The sequence below is a fragment of the Salmo salar genome, chromosome ssa09, assembly GCF_905237065.1.
Source record: "Salmo salar chromosome ssa09, Ssal_v3.1, whole genome shotgun sequence".
In the NCBI taxonomy this organism is placed as follows: domain Eukaryota; kingdom Metazoa; phylum Chordata; class Actinopteri; order Salmoniformes; family Salmonidae; genus Salmo; species Salmo salar.
Genome location: NC_059450.1, coordinates 111,166,286 through 111,188,957, shown reverse-complemented (window position 1 = coordinate 111,188,957; position 22,672 = coordinate 111,166,286). Strand labels below are relative to the sequence as shown.

At 43.5% G+C, this 22,672-nt stretch overlaps 1 protein-coding gene across 5 annotated transcripts in view; it reads left to right on the top strand.

Annotated features, from left to right (window-relative positions):
- The window catches only part of LOC106612433 (DISP complex protein LRCH3), a 96,650-nt gene that overhangs the window by 61,863 nt on the left and 12,115 nt on the right, over window positions 1–22,672 (top strand). For 3 of the 5 annotated variants that reach the window (XM_045724316.1, XM_014213549.2, XM_014213548.2), the window contains exons 13-14: window positions 33–80; window positions 13,335–13,388. In XM_045724316.1, the coding sequence (XP_045580272.1) occupies window positions 33–80; window positions 13,335–13,388 (102 nt within the window). The remainder of the gene's footprint in view (window positions 1–32; window positions 81–13,334; window positions 13,389–22,672) is intronic. The other 2 variants (XM_014213552.2, XM_014213551.2) reach the window with 1 other exon arrangement.

The window sequence follows — 22,672 nt, the reverse complement described above, 5'->3', positions numbered from 1 at the left end:
TGTGTTACTGAGACTCTTCTCGGTTTCTACAGCACAAAGCATATCAAAGCCCTACCAAGCTGAGTCCCACAGAGAACGAGGTAAGTCCCCACAGTTCTCTTCTCTCCCTCCCTCTCTTTCCTCTTCGACTTTGTTTTCTGTCTCTGAAGGTTTCTCCATGGTGAGTTAATGTGTGTTGGCATGGAAGGTTCAAGGTATAACTAGGATTTAATACAATTTCACAGGGGCTCTCCGTAAACATGACCACGCATTGTCTTCAGCAGTCATGTCTGGTGTCCATTCCTCCCTGTGTCCATTCCTCCCATGCATTCTATCTCATCCCCCTTTCAATTGTCCTCCATTAACCCTCCACCTCACCCCACACACACACACACGCATCATCCCTCTTTTGCTCCTATTGTGGTCACGTCCCTTCCTTCACCCTCCCTCCCCTCTCCAGTTATACCATCACTGATTCTTGAGGGTGAAGGCAAAACCTCTACGATCCCAGCAATGTGTTTTTTTTTTTTTTGTCCCTACTCTAAAAAATCTGTGCTAAATGCTGGGCTTCAGACTGCCACCATTTAGTCACATTTTGCCACCCTTTAACTTTGCTGTGCCAGTTACATTTTTTTATTGGTCGCACTGGTTCGAGCTGCACATTCTAGCTGGTCACCTCAATCAAAACGTCCTATTTTTGGGGTGGATAAAACCATGAATTTGTTAAATAGCAAAGTGAATTATTCTCATGATTCATAATAAAAATGTCTGCCCTGCTGCTGTGCCTGCCTGTTTCGTTTTGGCCGGTTGCTGTAATGAGCGAGCTTCACACTCGTTCTACCCCCTTGTGTGGGCCCCTTGTGATTGTAAAACATTTCAAAATACAATTGCGTGGAAAAACTACTTTGGAAACATCTAGTTGTCCATATTAATGAGAGGAGGGTCTCAGCTTTCTGTAGGTATAATTTTTAATATTGAGCTCAAAGCACACTGTTTTACAATCACGATGTCTGATATGGCTTTGAAATACAGAGCACATGAAATTGCACATCGGCCATCATAACTGCACTACGCCTCATTGCAGTTTTATGGGGGACATTTACTGTTATATTAATACATGGCTATAATCAGTAGGTGTTATATGTAGAATTAGCGACCAAGCTTATGTGTTTTGAGTTTCCACTTCCCCATGTGGTGAATAATCCCCAATTGAATTAGGCCTATAATATGATTACAAACTAAGTTTTAAGTGAGATGTAGGCATTGGTCTTAAGCGGAAAATGAAAGGAAATTCACATGAGCTCCACCCATGCACACAGCTTTGACCTACTACAGTAGCTATGTTGGTCTATTGTACTTCAAACAATGTGTATGCAGGTTGCTTAGGATTCAAACCTTCTTAAACAGTCTAATTCATGCTCTAAGAGGAGGTGCTCCCACAGTAATGTGATTTGTACCACATCTAGGGCTGTGGCGGTCATAAAATCTTGTCAGCTGGTTGTCATGCAAAAGCTGCCTGTCTCACGTAATTTGCTGTTAATTAACATCAACACGTTTAACATTTCCAGGTATCCACACAAACAAGACGCTGATGCGCACCTTTTGAACATCTACATTTACACGTAACAAAATGTGGAAACGGTCAAGGGGTCTGAGTACTTTCTGAATGCACTGTATATAGAGGTCTATAGAGCCTGTCTGCATTGCTGATTTCTGTAACCTCCACAGCCCTAGATGTAGTGCAAATCACATTATTGTGGAAGCACCTCCTCTAAGAGTATGAATTAGGCTGTTTGAGAAGGTTTGAATCCTAAGCAACCTGCTTACACATTGTTTGAAGTACAGTAGATCAACATAGCTACTGAAGTAGGTCAAAGTTGTGTACTGGAATTTTTTTTTATTTTTACTGCGCAAAGGTTGTTTAAGCAAGCAATGATGTTGGTGTTTAACCTGTCCTGGGTGCACCTGCACACCCCTGACTACTTTTTACTTGGATGGCGACTTCAAGTTTTCGGGAATACATTGAAAACAAACTTGACACTGTTAACCAGTCAGCGTAAATTTGGATTATGACAAAAATAAAATTGCATTGACAGAGGGAGTGTACTGAGTCAATGCATACTGAGTCTATGCATAAGGTACGGGCTGTAACGTTAGCTAGCTACATTGCTTAGCATTGGTTTAGTAGGCATTGTGGTACTCATGTGAATTGTCTTCCTGCTTCAGACCAATGCCTACTTCTCACTTAAAACACATTATTATTTCCATTGTTGTTACAACATTCTCATACAACATAACACAACAATACAAGTAAAAAATACACTAATTATAAATGACAACAGAAGTAATGTAGTTATTACAATTTATTTAATATTAACAGCTGATTTTACAGACGGAAGTGAGAAAACAGAAACGTATCTAAGCCAATATTTTAACAAGAAAATCAACATGTAGCCTACCCATTACTTTACTGACTTTATTGTCCCCGTGGGGAAATTGTTAGTGTCATGTACACAAGTGACATTTAAATACAAAACAAATTGACAATACAACTTTCATAATAGTTCGTTTTTATTTAACATTTATTTAACTAGGCAAGTCGGTTAAGAACAAATTCTTATTTTCAATGACGGCCTACCGGGGAACAGTGGGTTAATTGCCTTGTTCAGGGGCAGAAGGACAGATTTTTACCTTGTCAGGGATTCGATCTAGCAACCTTTTGGTTACTGGCCCAACGCTCTAACCACTAGGCTACCTGCCGCCACTGGTATGATTACATACAGTGGGGGGGAAAAGTATTTGATCCCCTGCTGATTTTGTACGTTTGCCCACTTACAAAGAAATGATCAGTCTATAATCTTAATGGTAGGTTTATATGAACAGTGAGAGACAGAATAACAAAATAAAAATCCAGAAAAACGCATGTCAAAAATTTTATAAAATGATTTGCATTTTAATGAGGGAAATAAGTATTTGACCCCTCTGCAAAACATGACTTAGTACTTGGTGGCAAAACCCTTGTTGGCAATCACAGAGGTCAGACGTTTCTTGTAGTTGGCCACCAGGTTTGCACACATCTCAGGAGGGATTTTGTCCCACTCCTCTTTGCAGATCTTCTCCAAGTCATTAAGGTTTCGAGGCTGACGTTTGGCAACTCGAACCTTCAGCTCCCTCCACAGATTTTCTATGGGATGAAGGTCTGGAGACTGGCTAGGCCACTCCAGGACCTTAATGTGCTTCTTCTTGAGCTACTCCTTTGTTGCCTTGGCCGTGTGTTTTGGGTCATTGTCATGCTGGAATACCCATCCACGACCCATGTTCAATGCCCTGGCTGAGGGAAGGAGGTTCTCACCCAAGATTTGACAGTACATGGCCCCGTCAAATGATGCGGTGAAGTTGTCCTGTCCACTTAGCAGAAAAACACCCCAAAAGCATAATGTTTCCACCTCCATGTTTGACGGTGGAGATGGTGTTCTTGGGGTCATAGGCAGCATTCCTCCTCCTCCAAACACGGCGAGTTGAGTTGATGCCAAAGAGCTCCATTTTGGTCTCATCTGACCACAACACTTTCACCAGTTGTCCTCTGAATCATTCAGATGTTCATTGGCAAACTTCAGACGGGCATGTATATGTATTCTTGAGAAGGGGGACCTTGCGGGCGCTGCAGGATTTCAGTCCTTCACGGCGTAGTGTGTTACCAATTGTTTTCTTGGTGACAATGGTCCCAGCTGCCTTGATCATTGACAAGATCCTCCCGTGTAGTTCTGGGCTGATTCCTCACTGTTCTCATGATCATTGCAACCCCACGAGGTGAGATCTTGCATGGAGCACCAGGCCGAGGGATATGGACAGTTCTTTTGTGTTTCTTCCATTTGCGAATAATCGCACCAAATGTTGTCACCTTCTTACCAAGCTGCTTGGCGATGGTCTTGTAGCCCATTCCAGCCTTGTGTAGGTGTACAATCTTGTCCCTGACATCCTTGTAGAGCTCTTTAGTCTTGGCCATGGTGGAGAGTTTGGAATCTGATTTGATTTATTGCTTCTGTGTACAGGTGTCTTTTATACAGGTAACAAATTGAGATTAGGAGCACTCCCTTTAAGAGTGTGCTCCTAATCTCAGCTCGTTACCTGTATAAAAGACACCTGGGAGCCAGAAATCTTTCTGATTGAGAAGAGGTCAAATACTTATTTCCCTCATTAAAATGCAAATCAATTTATAACATTTTTGACATGCGTTTTTCTGTATATTTTTGTTGTTATTCTGTCTGTCACTGTTCAAATAGACCTGCCATTAAAATTATAGACTGGTCGTTTCTTTATCAGTGGGCAAACACACAAAATCAGCAGGGGATCAAATACTTTTTTCCCCCACTGTACCAATAAAAAGAGCCTGCTGGCCTTACTGGGTGGATAGGAACATTAGCCCAAGCTATTTAGGAGGGATATCGCACCTGGCACAAATGATTGTCTAGTTCTGTTTTTCCTGCCGAGGGGTGCCCTATACCTGCGCCCAGAGGGGAGTAGTTCAGAGTCTGGGAACAGTGGGTGGCTTGGGTCTAAAAGGATTTTGTGAGCCTTGCGGAGGGCCCTGACCTTAAAGATCTCATCCAGGCCTGTCTGTTTGAGTCCAAGTACCTTGCTTGCTGTGATGATAATCCTTCTCAGCATATTTCTCTGGCTGACAGTGGCATTGCCAAACCAACAAACAATACAAAAAACTTAAAATACTCTCAATGAAAGATTTGTAAAACAGAGTCAGTATAGTACAATTAACATTAAAAGTTTTTTGAGAAAGTACCGTCTCTGTTTGTACTCCACTGAAGCTTATTGTCCAAGAGAACACCCAGGTATTTGTATTCCTCTACAATCTCTATATTCTGACCTCTAACAGATGTTGCAGAGGTAGGTATTGTACGCTTCCTGAAGTCTGCACATCTCTTTGGTCTTGTTGGTATTGAGGACCAAGTGTGAATCCTCACACCACTCTACAAAGTCATCTAGGACCGGGCCATGGTGTTCCTCGTCATCATGCAACAGGCTGATCAAGGCAGTGTCATCAGCGAACTTGACGAGGTGTCTGTCAGGATGGGAACTAGTACAACTATTAGTGTACAGGAGTGGGGACAAAACACATCCCTTAGGAGAGCCTGTGTTGGTGTTGCGTATGTCTGGCATGTGGGGACCTATTTTGACCCGCTGTGACCGTTGGCTCAGGAAGTCCTACAGCCACAAAACCAGCCACCCATCTAAGAAGTCCCGAATGAGTCTCTGTGCCAGAATGTAAGGCCGGATGGTGTTGAAGGCAGAAGAAAAGTCAAAAAACAGAACTCTGACATGGGATTTGGCTCCCTCTATATGTCTGTAGACCATGTTGAGGAGAGTACACCCTCTAGATGTCTGTAGACCATGTTGAGGAGAGTAAGAATGGCATCATCAACTCCTCTGCTGGGCTGAGGAGGAGCTTTTGGGTGACAATTTACTAATTTCATTACTAAGGTAGACAAGGCGGTAGTCATTCAGCACAGAGGGATTAGAAGCTTTAGGAATTGGTATAATTGAGTTTTCCCACAATACTGGCACGTGTTGCTGGCTGAGCGAGGATTGGAAATTGTCTGCAAAAAACACCAGCAAATTGTTCAGCACAGTGCTTTAACACATGTCTACTTATTTTGTCTGGGCCTGGGCTTTTGTATGTGTTACATCCCCTGAACAACTTCAAAACATCAGACTGTTTAACAACAACTCTCTCAAACATTTGTAATGATGCTTCCATTTGTTTGACCTCCGACACAAAGTTGTCTGATTCAAATCTTGAGAAGAAAACATACAGTTCATTAGTCATGTTCTGGCCCTCATGTCTCCCAAGGTCAGCATGGTTTTTCCCCTGCCTATGTGGGGGGCACCAGCCAGGGATTTAATCCCATGGCAGGCCACCCTTGAGTTTCCTGAGGAGAGGCTCCTCTCCACCCTTTGCATGTATGCCTCCTTGTCCACCAGTATCTGTCTTTTGATCTCACGTTGTACATCTCTTAAAGCCTGTCTATCACCCTCAGCATAAACTGCCTTCTTCCTATTAAGTTGTGATTTTTGATTTGTTTTTGATACCGAAGGCTTATTGTTAGGGAAGATTTTACAGGTTTTAGTAGGCACAACACAGACGTTTTCATAGTCTGAAACATCTGTGAGTTCATCAAGATCAGAGCTGCTGTCCTCAAATACCTCCCACACAGCACAGTCAAAACACCCCTGGGGACCAAATACCTCCCACATAGTACAGTCAAAACACCCCTGGGGACCAAATACCTCCCACACAGCACAGTCAAAACACCCTTGGAGACCAAATACCGCCCACACAGCACAGTCAAAACACCCCTGGAGACCAAATACCTCCCACATAGTACAGTCAAAACACCCTGGAGACATTTACATTTTACATTTTAGTCATTTAGCAGACGCTCTTATCCAGAGCGACTTACAGTAGTGAATGCATACATTTCATACAATTTCATACATTTTTTTTTTTTTTTCTGTGCTGGCCCCCCGTGGGAATCGAACCCACAACCCTGGTGTTGCAAACACCATGCTCTACCAACTGAGCTACAGGGAAGGCTGCTGGCTGGCTGGAGACAAGTGGTACTGTTGTTCTTCCAGATCTGGACAGTTTTAACTGTGGGTTTCTCCTTTTCCAGGAGGCGACAGTAGATTGGCCTGAGTTAGACAACATTGTGGTCTGATGTCCCCAGGGGAGGTCTGGTGGTGGCAGAGAATGCATTTGGTGTTGTCCCGTAGCACAAATCAAGAGTCTTATTTTTCCTAGTGTGACATTTCACATACTGGTGGTAAGTGCGCAGGACTTTGTGCAAAGTACAGTTGTTAAAATCCCCTAAATTCAATTTGGGTGCGTCGGGGAGATGGATTCCAGTTTCTGTGACAGATTATAAATAATCTCTGATGCCTTTGTTATATTAGCTTTCGGTTGAATATACACAACCGTAACAAACAATTGGGGGAACTCACGGGGCAGATAGTAGGGTCGCAGTGAGACAGAAAGCAGGCAGACGCGCCAGCCGTGATGTTTCGGTGTGACTATCAGATCACGGTCCGCTCTGACCAGTGTGAAGCCGGCCATCTCCACTTCCCTGTCCCGGACTCTGTCATCCAGCCAAGTCTCAGTAAACGACAGCAAACAGGCCTCCCGGTATTTGTGTTGGAAGTGCAGATTCGCTGACAGCTCATCCGCTTTCCCCCTCAGTGACTGGCTATTGATCAGCAAGGTGGTGGGTATGGGGAGTTTGTTCTTTAATTTTTGATGTCTTGGTCTGATTCCCGCTCGTTTTCCAGGTTTGTATTTGGGTTTGTAATCCACTCACAGTCAATCAGGGATTAGATGGTCCATTGGGATATCCATGGCGTTTGAGTTGCATTGTAGTAAGAACTCCCTGCTGTATTGGGGAAAATTCCATTACCGTACTTAGAAGCATGTCAAACACTGTTTAAAATCAATTTTTATGCTATTTTTCTCTAAAATAGCGATAATATTCCAACCGGGCAACGTTGTTATTCATTCAAAGGCTGAAAGAAAAAAATTGAGGAGTCTCGTGACCGCGCATCTCAGTCTCACTGTCCCCAGGCTGACCACTTACAAATTCTGCTGCTGTTCTTTGCCCAGAGACAGCAGACACCCCATTCCACTTTCTGGCGGCTTTAGAGAGCCAATGGAAGCCTTAGAAGATGTCACGTTACAGCACAGATGCTGTATTTTCGATAGAGATGCAACAGAAGGACAACAAATTGTCAGACAGGGCACTTCTTGTATGGAATCTTCTCAGGTTTTGGCCTGCCATATGAGTTCTGTTATACTCACAGACACCATTGAAACAGTTTTAGCAACTTGAGTGTTTTCTATCCAAATCTACTAATTATATGCATATTCTAGTTTCTGGGCAGGAGTAGTAACCAGATTAAATCGGGTACTTTTTTTATCCGGCCATGAAAATACTGCCCCCTATCCCAAAGAAGTTAAAGTGCTTTCTGGACCATTTTTCTGAAATTCTTTAAATGTTTGGGGGGGTCAATTATACATGTATAAGATCTGTATGACCATACTTTTGTCATATTTTATTGTCATTATTTTTTTTTTTTACCTGTCCGTAAGGCATATGTTTTGTCCATTTGCAATATGAAATCATAGGAAGTCAAAAGTCGAAGTAAAAAGTCAGTGAACCATTGCAAAATGCCATAAGAAATGTCCAAATGCAATATGAAAGTATTGAAAGTGCCAAATCAGGATGTTATGTCCATTTTGCCATGTACGATCATAGGAAGTCATTTTCCAAACCCAAAAGTCTGTGAACCCTGTCCAAATGACATTTATACTGCCCAAATGATATATAGCACTATGTTAAGCCATGAATCAACCTAGATGGTCTATTTGTCATAAATGATGAGGGAGAAGTGGGACTCTGTTGTTTTTTTAACGATTTTTTGAAAAGGGGCGCCACCTATTGGATGGGCATGGGTGGGGGGTGCTCCCTACCCAACCGTAGACCCATTGCTCCCCCCTAAAGGCATTAAAAACAATTTTAAAAATGTGCTCCTGGTAACCCATTCCAATCACCAGGTGCACGGCTGTCCATTTGCAATATGTTTCAATGGGCATTTACCATCAAGAATTTGACATGCTCAAAAATACTGCAGGAATGCGAAATTGACTGGCCCGATGAACTCGGGATGGCTGGGCAGTGATTCTGGTTCCTCTCCATCGCTCGTTGGTGTTGATTTCAGAATGTCAATTTGGTGATGGTCTATCACTGTTTAAACATATTGCAAATGGACAAAAGTCAGCCAGCAAGTCACCGTCCATCAGCCAATTAGATATCATTCTGACACCAAACCGACACCACACCCACTTTTTCCAACTCGTTTAGAAGCCAACTATCACATATTTCAGAGCAGGCCCAGAATTCACAGCGCCTTCTCTTTTAAACCATAATAAAAACATAAAACACATAGTTACATTCTAGTTGCGGGTCCAGTTCTGACATTATGTGTAGGCCCAGCTGAGGCGACCCCGAATCCCAAGTTCCGGCTCGATAGGTCATTTGGAGCCCGAGCAGCGACTTTAATTGGTGCTGAAAATAAACGTTTTCCGGGCGTTGCTACAGGGTCCTTGAATGAGCTATCGGACAGAAACGCTGGGGTCCTTATCTATGGGCCGAGCCGGTTTCAATGCACCTAGTCTTGCTACTCTGGGACTTTTCTAGATGTTGTCATTTTCATGATGGTCAAAATGAATTGAAATTATTGCAAATGTACGAGGCTGTTTCTCGGTCTGAGTACCTTCTAGAGCCACATAACTCACTATCGACTTGAGCTCTAGAATGGGTTTCTAAAGTTTCAGAGCTCTAGGTCTGACGGTTCTTTGATAGTTTGAACAAAGTTAACTATTGCAGGCTCTGTGTGTCTGTAAGCCCCACACTGTCACTCCGTCCTTGCTGTGTTTGTGTGTGAGCTTTTCTTGGAAATCTGATGGGAGAAATGACTGATTTACAGTTCATGATAGTTACCTAGTCAGACGTGAAGTTTTGGAAAGATGTGACTTTTATAACCCTTCGACACAGCCCCTGTGACCCCAATTAAAGGCACTTCCGGTTGGCACAGGAAGCTTAAAGTAAACACATATCCTCATTGGGGTAGGCTTTTACAGAATCCTGAGTTTTAAATCTTTACATTAAGAACTGACTGATTTACACAGGGTTGAATGCACTATTTCTCACAAATTGCAGGTTGGGTATGGCAAAACACTTTTAGGGTGATTTTTAACCACTTCCGGTTGCTCCTGGAAGCTTAGAATCGACATAGGTAGACCTCATAGTGGCCTGATGGATTGTCATCGAAGACCGGTTCATAAGGCATACATAACCCACATAGGCTTCAGGTTGAATTTAGGGGAGTAGGCAATGTATTCCTATGGGGACAGAAGTCATTGTAAACTGTTTGATGTAAACACCTTCTTTTCACTGTTAAGGGTTAATGCCACATGGTCAAGGTTAGGCTTGCACAGATCGGGAGGACCTCAGGAACGTTCCTGAGGTTCAATTGTGCTTCCAACCCTAACGGTTCTCCCGCTGTCACCCAAAAGCACCTGAAATGTAGGTCCAGGCTTCATTTTGGACCTTCTTTTTTTCACGGTCGCTGCGCTCAGACCGAGCGAGCTACGGTCAAGCGGGGCATCTTGTTGAACTCGGCACAGCCTAGAGATGATGGTAATGCCATTGCAGGCTCTGTGTGTCTTTAAGCCCCGCACTGTGTCACTCCATCCTTTGTGTGTGTGTGTGTGTGTGTGTGTGTGTGTGTGTGTGTGTGTGTGTGTGTGTGTGTGTGTGTGTGTGTGTGTGTGTGTGTGTGTGTGTGTGTGTGTGTGTGTGTGTGTGAGCTTTTCTTTGACACCTGTTGGGAGAAATGACTGATTTACAGTTCATGATGGTTGCCTAATCACACACATGAAGTTTTGAAAATATCTGACCTTTTTAACCCTTCGAAACAGCCCCTATGACACCATTTTAAGGCATTTCCGGTTGGCACAGGAAGGTCAAAGTGAACACATACAGTGCCTTGCGAAAGTATTCGGCCCCCTTGAACTTTTCGACCTTTTGCCACATTTCAGGCTTCAAACATAAAGATATAAAACTGTAATTTTTTGTGAAGAATCAACAACAATTGGGACACAATTATGAAGTGGAACAAAATTTATTGGATATTTCAAACTTTTTTAACAAATAAAAAACTGAAAAATTGGCCGTGTAAAATTATTCAGCCCCTTTACTTTCAGTGCAGCAAACTCTCTCCAGAAGTTCAGTGAAGATCTCTGAATGATCCAATGTTGACCTAAATGACTGATGATAAATAGAATCCACCTGTGTGTAATCAAGTCTCCGTATAAATGCACCTGCTCTGTGATAGTCTCAGAGGTCCGTTTAAAGCGCAGAGAGCATCATGAAGAACAAGGAACACACCAGGCAGGTCCGAGATACTGTTGTGGAGAAGTTTAAAGCCGGATTTGGATACAAAAAGATTTCCCAAGCTTTAAACATCCCAAGGAGCACTGTGCAAGCGATAATATTGAAATGGAAGGAGTATCAGACCACTGCAAATCTACGAAGACCCGGCCGTCCCTCTAAACTTTCAGCTCATACAAGGAGAAGACTGATCAGAGATGCAGCCAAGAGGCCCATGATCACTCTGGATGAACTGCAGAGATCTACAGCTGAGGTGGGAGACTCTGTCCATAGGACAACAATCAGTCGTATACTGCACAAATCTGGCCTTTATGGAAGAGTGGCAAGAAGAAAGCCATTTCTTAAAGATATCCATAAAAAGTGTCGTTTAAAGTTTGCCACTAGCCACCTGGGAGACACACCAAACATGTGGAAGAAGGTACTCTGGTCAGATGAAACCAAAATCAAACTTTTTGGCAACAATGCAAAACGTTATGTTTGGCGTAAAAGCAACACAGCTCATCACCCTGAACACACCATCCCCACTGTCAAACATGATGGTGGCAGCACCATGGTTTGGGCCTGCTTTTCTTCAGCAGGGGCAGGGAAGATGGTTAAAATTCACGGGAAGATGAATGGAGCCAAATACAGGACCATTCTGGAAGAAAACCTGATGGAGTCTGCAAAAGACCTGAGACTGGGACGGAGATTTGTCTTTCAACAAGACAATGATCCAAAACATAAAGCAAAATCTACAATGGAATGGTTCACAAATAAACATATCCAGGTGTTAGAATGGCCAAGTCAAAGTCCAGGCCTGAATCCAATCGAGAATCTGTGGAAAGAACTGAAAACTGCTGTTCACAAATGCTCTCCATCCAACCTCACTGAGCTCGAGCTGTTTTGCAAGGAGGAATGGGCAAAAATGTCAGTCTCTCGATGTGCAAAACTGATAGAGACATACCCCAAGCGACTTACAGCTGTAATCGCAGCAAAAGGTGGCGCTACAAACTTAACTTAAGGGGGCTGAATAATTTTGCATGCCCAATTTTTCAATTTTTTTGTTAAAAAAGTTTGAAATATCCAATAAATGTTGTTCCACTTCATGATTGTGTCCCACTTGTTGTTGATTCTTCACAAAAAATTACACTTTTATATCTTTATGTTTGAAGCCTGAAATGTGGCAAAAGGTCGAAAAGTTCAAGGGGGCCGAATACTTTCGCAAGCCACTGTATCCTCCTTGGGGTAGGCTCTTACAGAATTTTGAGTTTTAAGTCTTTACGTTAAGAACTGACTTTTTACAGACGGTTGAATGATTGAGTGTTATTTCAGAAAATCACAGAAAATCACAAATCCCGTAGGTTCATGTACTTTGACGTGAAGTGGTCAAATTAGCGCTCTATTTTTGTTTTTGACCTTTAATCCCAGAAAAATGGCCTTAACTCAAAAAGCGTTGAGGCCTCAACGCCATCTTGTTCGGGGCTAACTGCCCATTATGCCAAACCTATGCTCACCAAGTTTCGTTTTCAAAGTCTTTTCCGTTTAGGAGAAATGGCCATGTTGTGATTGGTGATATTTTGTACATTTGCAATAAGATCCCATTCGCCATCTGATGGAATTGACCTGGACAGCGGAAAAATGAACAAAATTTGAACATTTTATGAAACGGAAACCGAATGTCCGAGAGACTTCGTTCAATGACTTCCCGTAAGATCTGGCCCCGATGCACGGCCTGCCGCTGTCCGCAAATTTTACAAACATTCGTGGATGTCAAGTAAGGGACCGTTCATTTGCAATATGGAGTTTCTCGTTGATCATACAGCAAATGCCAAAAAGTGCCCTTCATGTATGGTATATTGGCCATATATCACAAAGTCCCAAGGTGCCTTATTGCTATTAAAAACTGGTTACCAACGTAATTAGAACACTACAAATAAATGTTTTGTCATTCCTGTGGTATACGGTCTGATATACCACGCTGTCAGCCAATCAGCATTCAGGACTCGAACCGACTGGTGTTAGCCAGCTACTACTGGCACTGTTTCTGCATAACCCAAGTGCTTTGGTCCGGTTTTAGAACTCTGAGATTCGGCTGAAAAGTTGTTAGCACTGTCACTTCTTTAATAAAGCATTGTGAATGACTTTATAAGGTGCTGACTCAAATATATTCCATTGTGTGACGCGGCACACATTTTTGGGCTGGTGCCACCAACTGAAAATGTCAGTGACACCAGGGGAAAATGTTAGTCTGGAGCCCTGGCTATATATCCTAGCTATCTCCCCCTCCTCTCCACCCTCACCTCCTGTCTTCCCTGTGTGTTCTGTCCTCATTCCCTCTCTTCCACTCCTCCCTGCCAGAACACGTACCCCTCCAGGCGTTCTACCCACACGGACGACTCGGCCCTCTTCATGGTAAGGCCCCGGGGCTGTGCTCCCATTCTCTTCTTCCCTTCTCTGCCTACAAGTGTGCACTCCTTCACTCCTCCTCCACTGATTTTAAAACAGTGGTCAATTTAGATTTTACATCAACAAATAACCTTCGATTCACTGCATGTACATCTCTTATTAAAGTGAAAAGAAACCAATAAATACTGTATTTACTCAATACAATTTTATTTTTCAAGTAATATTTCTCAAACATTTGTATATCATTCCATACAATAATCTGTACTCTTAATAAAAAATATATACTTGGCGACCCCCCCCTTGCAATTCCCGGTCGCCCTCACATGGGGTGTTACCTGCTCTCTTTCCGTCCTCTACCCACCCGTCAACACCCAATAACCTTTCATAGTCCTCTCCCTACTTCTCTAACTAGTCTTCCAGGGTTGGATTGACACTCTTGTCTGATTTTATAGTGTGAATGTGTGTAGCTATATAACCAATCTATAGACTTACAGGTAACTGACAAAATAAAGGTAGCACTTGAGTAAATGAGGGATACAAAGTATATTGAAAGCAAGTGCTTCCACACAGGTCTGGTTCCTGAGTTAATTAAGCGATTAACATCCCATCATGATTAGGGTCATGTATAAAAATGCCCAGTTAACCATTATTTTGACTTTGAAAGAGGGGTCTCAAAGGAGCATATGGGGTTTAAAGTGTGTGTGTGTGTGTGTGTGTGTGTGTGTGTGTGTGTGTGTGTGTGTGGTCTCTCAGTCACCAGATCTCAACCCAATTGAACACTTATGGGAGATTCTGGAGCGGCGCCTGAGACCGTGTTTTCCACCACCATCAACAAAACACCAAATGATGGAATTTCTCATGGAAGAATGGTGTTTCATCCCTCCAATAGAGTTCCAGACTTGTAGAATATCTAACTGTGACGTTTTCATTACGCACCAAACTGCCAAGTGGGACTAAGATGAAACGCTCTTTTTCATTTTCTGTCAAGTGCCTAATGAACACAGCCCTGGCTATTATACATTTTTCACACAAACGTTCCTCTGACCCAAACTGTACTCCTCTGGCTCACTTTTCTCTGAGTACAGTATGGTCTAACCCAAGGATCAGCCTGCTTTGTTACACACAGCTTATTTAAAGCCTGGTTTGGGCAGGACATGGCGAGCTAACCATGCCCCTCGGCTCACTTAAGAAAATGTAAATATCCACACCTGCACGGTATGGTTTGGGTCAGCACGATATTGTAAAAATGCTGTTTGTATAGTTATTAGATGACCTGCTGCTATTGGATTCCTTGCCTGTCCCCTTCTTGCTTTCTAACTCTTTCTTTCATTCACCTGTTCAAGAGACAACGGTCATATCCCAAATGGCACCCTGTTCCCTATATAGTTCACTAATTTTGTATGGAGAGCCCATGGGCGCAGCAAATAGGTCCCTTCATCTTCCTGGCGCATTGTAACCAGCTTACACCTGTCCAGGCTTAACCCCTCCTTCTCCTCCTCCACTTCTTTCCCTTCTGATTCCCTTCTTTCTGGCTGGTTCACTGTTAGAGCGAGTACCAGCCTCGCATGGTGTTTGAGATAGACACTGACACCAACACTATAAAGAGGAGGCCTGGCACTAACAAGCAGGTGAAACACTTTTGGTTACAGTACTACACACGCACAAACATTTGACTTGTTTCACATGCACATTTAGAGAGCAACTATGTACACAGCATACATACACACACACAGTCACACATGGTTGGATTAATGATACACAGCAATACATACAAACAAACCAAGTCATAGGTATTTAATCCTAATTGTTTCTGTAAATTGCTCTGGATAAGAGCATCTGCTAAATGACTAAAATGTAAAATGGTGTATATGTGCTGTCTCCAAACATACACTACAGTGCATTCGGAAAGTATTCAGACCCCTAAACCTTTTACACATTTTATGTTACAGCCTTATTCTAAAATGGATTAAAAAATGTTAATTTCATCAATCTATACACAATACCCCATAATGACAAGGCACACATTTGCAAGTTTATTCAAAATATTTACAAAGTATTCAGACCATATGCTATGAAACTCGAAATTAAGCTCATGTGCATCCTGTTTCCATTGATCATCCTTGATGTTTCCACCGTGCATGTCATAGCAAAAACCAAGCCATGAGGTCGAAGGAATTGTCTGTAGAGCTCAGAGACAGGATTGTGTTGAGGCACAGATCTAGGGAAGGGTACCAAAAAATGTCTGCCGCATTTAAGGTCCCCAAGAACACAGTGGCCTCTATCCTTCTTAAATGGAAGAAGTTTGGAACCACCAAGACTCTTCCTAGAGCTGGCCGCACGGCCAGACTGGTCAATCGGGGGAGAAGGGCCTTGGTCAGGGAGGTAACCAAGAACCCGATGGTCACTCTGACAGAGCTCCAGAGTTCCTCTGTGGAGATGGGAGAATCTTCCAGAAGGACAACCATCTCTGCAGCACTCCACCAATCAGGCCTTTATGGTAGAGTGGCAAGACGGAAGCCACTCCTCAGTAAAAGGCACATGACAGCCCACTTTGAGTTTGCCAAAAAGTACCTAAAGGACTCTGGCTATGAGAAACAATATTGTCTGGTATGATGAAACCAAGATTGAACACTCTGGCCTGAATACCAAGCGTCACGTCTGGAGGACACCTGGCACCATCCCTACGGTGAAGCATGGTGGTGGCAGCATCTTGCTGTTGGGATGTTTTTCAGCAGCAGGGACTGGGAGTCAGAATCAAGGGAAACCTGAGAGATCCTTGATGAAAACCTGCTCCAGACCGCTCAGGACCTCAGACTGGAGGGCGAAGGTTCACCTTCCAATGACCCTAAGCACACAGCCAAGACAACGCAGGACTGGCTTTGGGACAACTCTCTGAATGTCCTTGAGGGGCACAGCCAGAGCACAGGCTGAAACCCCATCAAACATCTCTCGAGAGACCTGAAAATAGCTGTGCAGCGACGCTCCCCATCCAACCAGACAGAGCTTCAGAGGATCTGTAGAGAAGAATCGGAGAAACTCCCCAAATACAGGTGTGCCAAGCTTGTAGCGTCATGCCCAAGAAGACTTGAGGCTGTAATCGCTGCCAAGGTGCTTTAACAAAGTACTGAATAAAGGGTATGAATACTTATGTAAATGTGATATTTCCGGGGGTTTTTTAATACCTTTTGCAAATAATTCTAAAAACCTGTATTTGCTTTGCCATTGTGGGTTATTGTGTGTGAATTGATGAGGATTTTTAAAAAAAATCAGTTTTAGAACAAGGCTGTAGCGTAACAATGTGGAAAAAGTCAAGGGGTCTGAATACTTCCAAATGCACCGTGTATATATAAAAGTATGTGTAAACCCCTTCAAATTAGTGGATCCGGCTATTTCAGCCACACCTGCTGCTGACAGGTGAATAAAACCGAGCAAACAGCCATGCAATCTCCATAGACAAACGTTGGCAATAGAATAGCTTACTGAAGAGCTCAGTGACTTTCAACATGGCACCGTCATAGAATGCCACCTTTCCAATAAGTCCATTCGACAAATTTCTGCCCTGCTAGAGCTGCCCCTGTCAACTGTAAATGCTGTTATTGTGAAGTGGAAATGTCTAGGAGCAACAACGGCTCAGCCGCGAAGTAGTAGGCCACACAAGCTCACAGAATGGGACCGCTGAAGCGCATAGCCCGTAAAAATCGTCTGTTCTCAGTTGCAACACTCACTACCAAGTTCTAAATTGCCTCTGGAAGCAATGTCAGCACAATAACTGTTAGTTGGGATCTTCATGAAATGGGTTTCCATGGCCGAGCAGCCGCACGCAAGCCTAAAATCATCATGCGCAATGCCAAGCGTCGGCTGGAGTGGTGTAAAGCTCGCTGCCATTGGACTCTGGAGCAGTGGAAACGCGTTCTCTGGAGTGACGTATCTGGGTTTGGTGGATGCCAGGAGGACTGCCCCAATGCATAGTGCCAACTGTAAAGTTTGGTGGAGGTGGAATAATGGTCTGGGGCTGTTTTTCATGGTTCGGACTAGGCCCCTGAGTTCCAGTGAACGGAAATCTTAACGCTACACCATACAATGACATTCTAGAAGATTCTGTGCTTCCAACTTTGTGGCAACAGTTTGGGAAGGCCCTTTCCTTTTTCAGCATGACAGTGCCCCGATGCACAAAGTCAGGTCCATACTGAAATGGTTTGTCGATCGGTGTGGAAGAACTTGACTGGCCTGCATAGAGCCCTGACCTCAACACCATCGAACACCTTTGGGATGAAGTGGAATGCCGACTGCGAGCCAGGCCTAATCACCTAACGTCAGTGCCCGACCTCACTAATGCTCTTGTGGCTGAAGTCCCCGTAGCAATGTTCCAACATCTAGTGGGAAGCATAACCAGAAGAGGGGAGGCTGTTGTATCAGGTGTCCACATCATTTTTGTCATGTAGTGTACCATCACACAGACGCAAACACCCACAAACACAGTTGTTGTTTTGTTGCCCTTACTGTGCAGCATGCTGTTTCCACTGTGCTTACTCAATTAGCAGAATAGTACTCAATGTTCACTTTATCTTTCTCAGCATTTAATAGTCTCTTTTTATCTTATTTTTCTTGAGTTACATTTTTATTTTTTTTAATCCTTCAATCCACCTTTTGGCTTTACTTTCTTGTCTCTCTCCTTTATATTTTTGTCCCCCCCACCCCAGTCTCTATCCCGGTCTGGGATGTCCATAGATATCGTCCCCACGTGTCTACTGCAGGTACTGCAAACTTGCACGTCTTCTTTTCAACCTCCCTTCGCCATCTCTTTCTCTTTATTTCTTTATACTTTGGGTGTTAAAGCATGTTGCTAAACACTGGCCCAGGGCCAGTTAGGTGATTGCTAGGGTTTGGCTAGCACATGTGTGGTGCGCTCTCTCTTGCAAAATGGCTGCTGTGGCATCACCCAGATGTGAGCTGAGGTGTTTCCCCTGTACAATGTAAAGCACTTTGAGCACCTAGTAGGAAAACACTAGGTGTATATAAATCCAATCCATTAGAGATCGACCGATTATTTTTCATCACCGGTACCGATTATTGGAGGACCAAAAAAAAAATACGATACGATTAATTGGACGATTTTTATATATACTGCTCAAAAAAATAAAGGGAACACTTAAACACATCCTAGATCTGAATGAATGAAATAATCTTAAGTACTTTTTTCTTTACATAGTTGAATGTGCTGACATCAAAATCACACAAAAATAATCAATGGAAATCCAATTTATCAACCCATGGAGGTCTGGATTTGGATTCACACTCAAAATTAAAGAGGAAAACCACACTACAGGCTGATCCAACTTTGATGTAATGTCCTTAAAACAAGTAAAAAAAGAGGCTCAGTAGTGTGTGTGGCCTCCACGTGCCTGTATGACCTCCCTACAACGCCTGGGCATGCTCCTGATGAGGTGGCGGATGGTCTCCTGAGAGATTTCCTCCCAGACCTGGACTAAAGCATCCGCCAACTCCTGGACAGTCTGTGGTGCAACGTGGCGTTGGTGGATGGAGCGAGACATGATGTCCCAGATGTGCTCAATTGGATTCAGGTCTGGGGAACGGGCGGGCCAGTCCATAGCATCAATGCCTTCCTTTTGCAGGAACTGCTGACACACTCCAGCCACATGAGGTCTAGCATTGTCTTGCATTAGGAGGAACCCAGGGCCAACCGCACCAGCATATGGTCTCACAAGGAGTCTGAGGATCTCATCTCGGTACCTAATGGCAGTCAGGCTACCTCTGGCGAGCACATGGAGGGCTGTGCGGCCCCCCAAAGAAATGCCACCACACACCATGACTGACCCACCGCCAAACCGGTCATGCTGGAGGATGTTGCAGGCAGCAGAACGTTGTCCACGGCGTCTCCAGACTCTGTAAAGTCTGTCACGTGCTCAGTGTGAACCTGCTTTCATCTGTGAAGAGCACAGGGCGCCAGTGGCGAATTTGCCAATCTTGGTGTTCTCTGGCAAATGCCAAACGTCCTGCACGGTGTTGGGCTGTAAGCACAATCCCCACCTGTGGACGTCGGGCCCTCATACCACCCTCATGGAGTCTGTTTCTGACCGTTTGAGCAGACACATGCACATTTGTGGCCTGCTGGAGGTCATTTTGCAGAGCTCTGGCAGTGCATCTCCTGCTCCTCCTTGCGCAGAGGTAGCGGTCCTGCTGCTGGGTTGTTGGCCTCCTCCACGACTCCTGATGTACTGGCCTGTCTCCTGGTAGTGCCTCCATGCTCTGGACACTACGCTGACAGACACAGCAAACCTTCTTGCCACAGCTCGCATTGATGTGCCATCCTGGATGAGCTGCACTACCTGAGCCACTTGTGTGGGTTGTAGACTCCGTCTCATGCTACCACTAGAGTGAAAGCACCGCCAGCATTCAAAAATCAGCCAGGAAGCATAGGAACTGAGAAGTGGTCTGTGGTCCCCACCTGCAGAACCACTCCTTTATTGGGGGTGTCTTGCTAATTGCCTATAATTTCCACCTGTTGTCTATTCCATTTGCACAACAGCATGTGGAATTTATTGTCAATCAGTGTTGCTTCCTAAGTGGACAGTTTGATTTCACAGAAGTGTGATTGACTTGGGAGTTACATTGTGTTGTTTAAGTGTTCCCTTTATTTTTTTGAGCAGTGTATATATTTGTAATAATGACAATTACAACAATACTGAATGAACACTTATTTACAAAAATTAAAAACTATTTGTCTCAAATAATGAAAGATGTTCAATTTGGTTTAAATAATGCAAAAACAAAGTGTTGGAGAAGAAAGTAAAAGTGCAATATGTACCATGTAAAAAAGCTAACGTTTAAGTTCCTTGCTCAGAACATGAGAACATACAGTGACGGAAAAAAGTATTTGATCCCCTGCTGATTTTGTACGTTTGCCCACTGACAAAGAAATGATCAGTCTATAATTTTAATGGTAGGTTTATTTGAATTACAAATTCCTCAAAAATAGAAAACCGTCAATTTCTCAAACATATGACTATTTTACACCATTTAAAGACAAGACTCTCGTTAATCTAACCACACTGTCCGATTTCAAAAAGGCTTTACAACGAAAGCAAAACATTAGATTATGTCAGCAGAGTACCCAGCCAGAAATAATCAGACACCCATTTTTCAAGCTAGCATATAATGTCACATAAACCCAAACCACAGTTAAATGCAGCACTAACCTTTGATGATCTTCATCAGATGACAATCCTAGGACATTATGTTATACAATACATGCATGTTTTGTTCAATCAAGTTCATATTTATATCAAAAACCAGCTTTTTACATTAGCATGTGACGTTCAGAACTAGCATACCCACCGCAAACTTCCGGTGAATTTACAAAATTACTCACGATAAACGTTCACAAAAAACATATTTTAAGAATTATAGATACAGAACTCCTTTATGCAAGCGCTATGTCCGATTTTAAAATAGCTTTTCGGCAAAAGCACATTTTGCAATATTCTGAGTAGATAGCCCAGCCATCACGGGCTAGCTATTTTGACACCCACCAAGTTTGGCCCTCACCAAACTCCGATTTACTATTAGAAAAATGTGATTACCTTTGCTGTTCTTCGTCAGAATGCACTCCCAGGACTTCTACTTCAATAGCAAATGTTGGTTTGGTTCAAAATAATCCATAGTTATGTTCAAATATCCTCTGTTTTGTTCGTGCGTTCAAGATACTATCCGAAGGGTGACGCGCCCGATGCGTTTCGTGACAAAAACTTTCTAAATATTCCATTATCGTACTAAGAAGCATGTCAACCGCTGTTTAAAATATATTTTTTTATGCGATTTTTCTCGTAAAAAAGCGATAATATTCCGACCGGGAAACCCTGTTTTCGTTCAAAGACGAAAAAATTAAAACATGGTGTTGCCTCGTGCACGCGCCCCAGTCTCATTGTTCTCTGATCGACCACTATCCAAATGCGCTACTGTTTTTCAGCCAGGGCCTGCAAAGACATCATTCACCAGCTCTGAAACCAGATTGCAGAGCGGAGAAGGTACGGTGGGATTCGAAATGGTCGGTAATCTGTTTGTTAACTTGGCTTTCGAAGACCTTAGAAAGACAGGGTAGGATAGATAAAGGTCTGTAGCAGTTTGGGTCTAGAGTGTCACCCCCTTTGAAGAGGGGGATGACCGCGGCAGCTTTCCAATTTTTGGGAATCTCAGACGATACGAAAGAGAGGTTGAACAGGCTAGTAATAGGAGTTGCAACAATTTCAGCAGATAATTTTAGAAAGAGACGGTCCAGATTGTCTTGCCCGGCTGATTTGTAGGGGTCCAGATTTTGCCGCTCTTTCAGAACATCAGCTATCTGGATTTGGGTGAAGGAGAAATGGTGGGGGCTTTGGCGGTTGCTGTAGAGGGTGCCGAGCAGTTGACCGGGGTATGGGGTAGTCAGATGGAAAGCATGGCCAGCCGTAGAGAAATGCTCAATTATAGTGGATTTATCAGTGGTAAAAGTGTTTCCTTGCCTCAGAGCAGTGGGCAGCTGGGAGGAGGCGCTCTTATTCTCCATGGACTTTACAGTGTCCCAGAACTTTTTTGAGTTTGTACTACAGGATGCAAATTTCTCGTTGAAAAAGCTAGCCTTAGCTTTCCTAACTGCCTGTGTATATTTGTTCCTTACTTCCCTTAAAAGTTGCATATCACGGGTGCTATTCGATGCTAATGCAGAACGCCTCAGGATGTTTTTGTGCTGGTCAAGGGCAGACAGGTCTGGAGTGAACCAAGGACTATATCTATTCCTAGTTCTACATTTTTTGAATGGGGCATTTTTATTTAAAATGGTGAGGAAGGCACTTTTAAAGAATAGCCAGGCATCCTCTACTGACGGGATGAGGTCAATGTCATTCCAGGATACCCCGGCCAGGTCGATTAGAAAGGCCTGCTCGCATCAGTGTTTTAGGGAGCGTTTGACAGTGATGAGGGGTGGTGGTTTGGTCGCAGACTCATTACGGTTGCAGGCAATGAGGCAGTGATCGCTGAGATCTTGATTGAAAACAGCAGAGGTGTATTTGGAGGGCGAGTTAGTAAGGATGATATCTATGAGGGTGCCCGTGTTTACGGATTTGGGGTTGTACCTGGTAGGTTCATTGATCATTTGTGTGAGATTGAGGGCATCAAGTTTAGATTGTAGGATGGCCGTGGTGTTAAGCATGTCCCAGTTTAGGTCACCTAGCAGCACGAGCTCAGAAGATAGATGGGGGGAAATCAGTTCACATATGGTGTCGAGGGCACAGCTG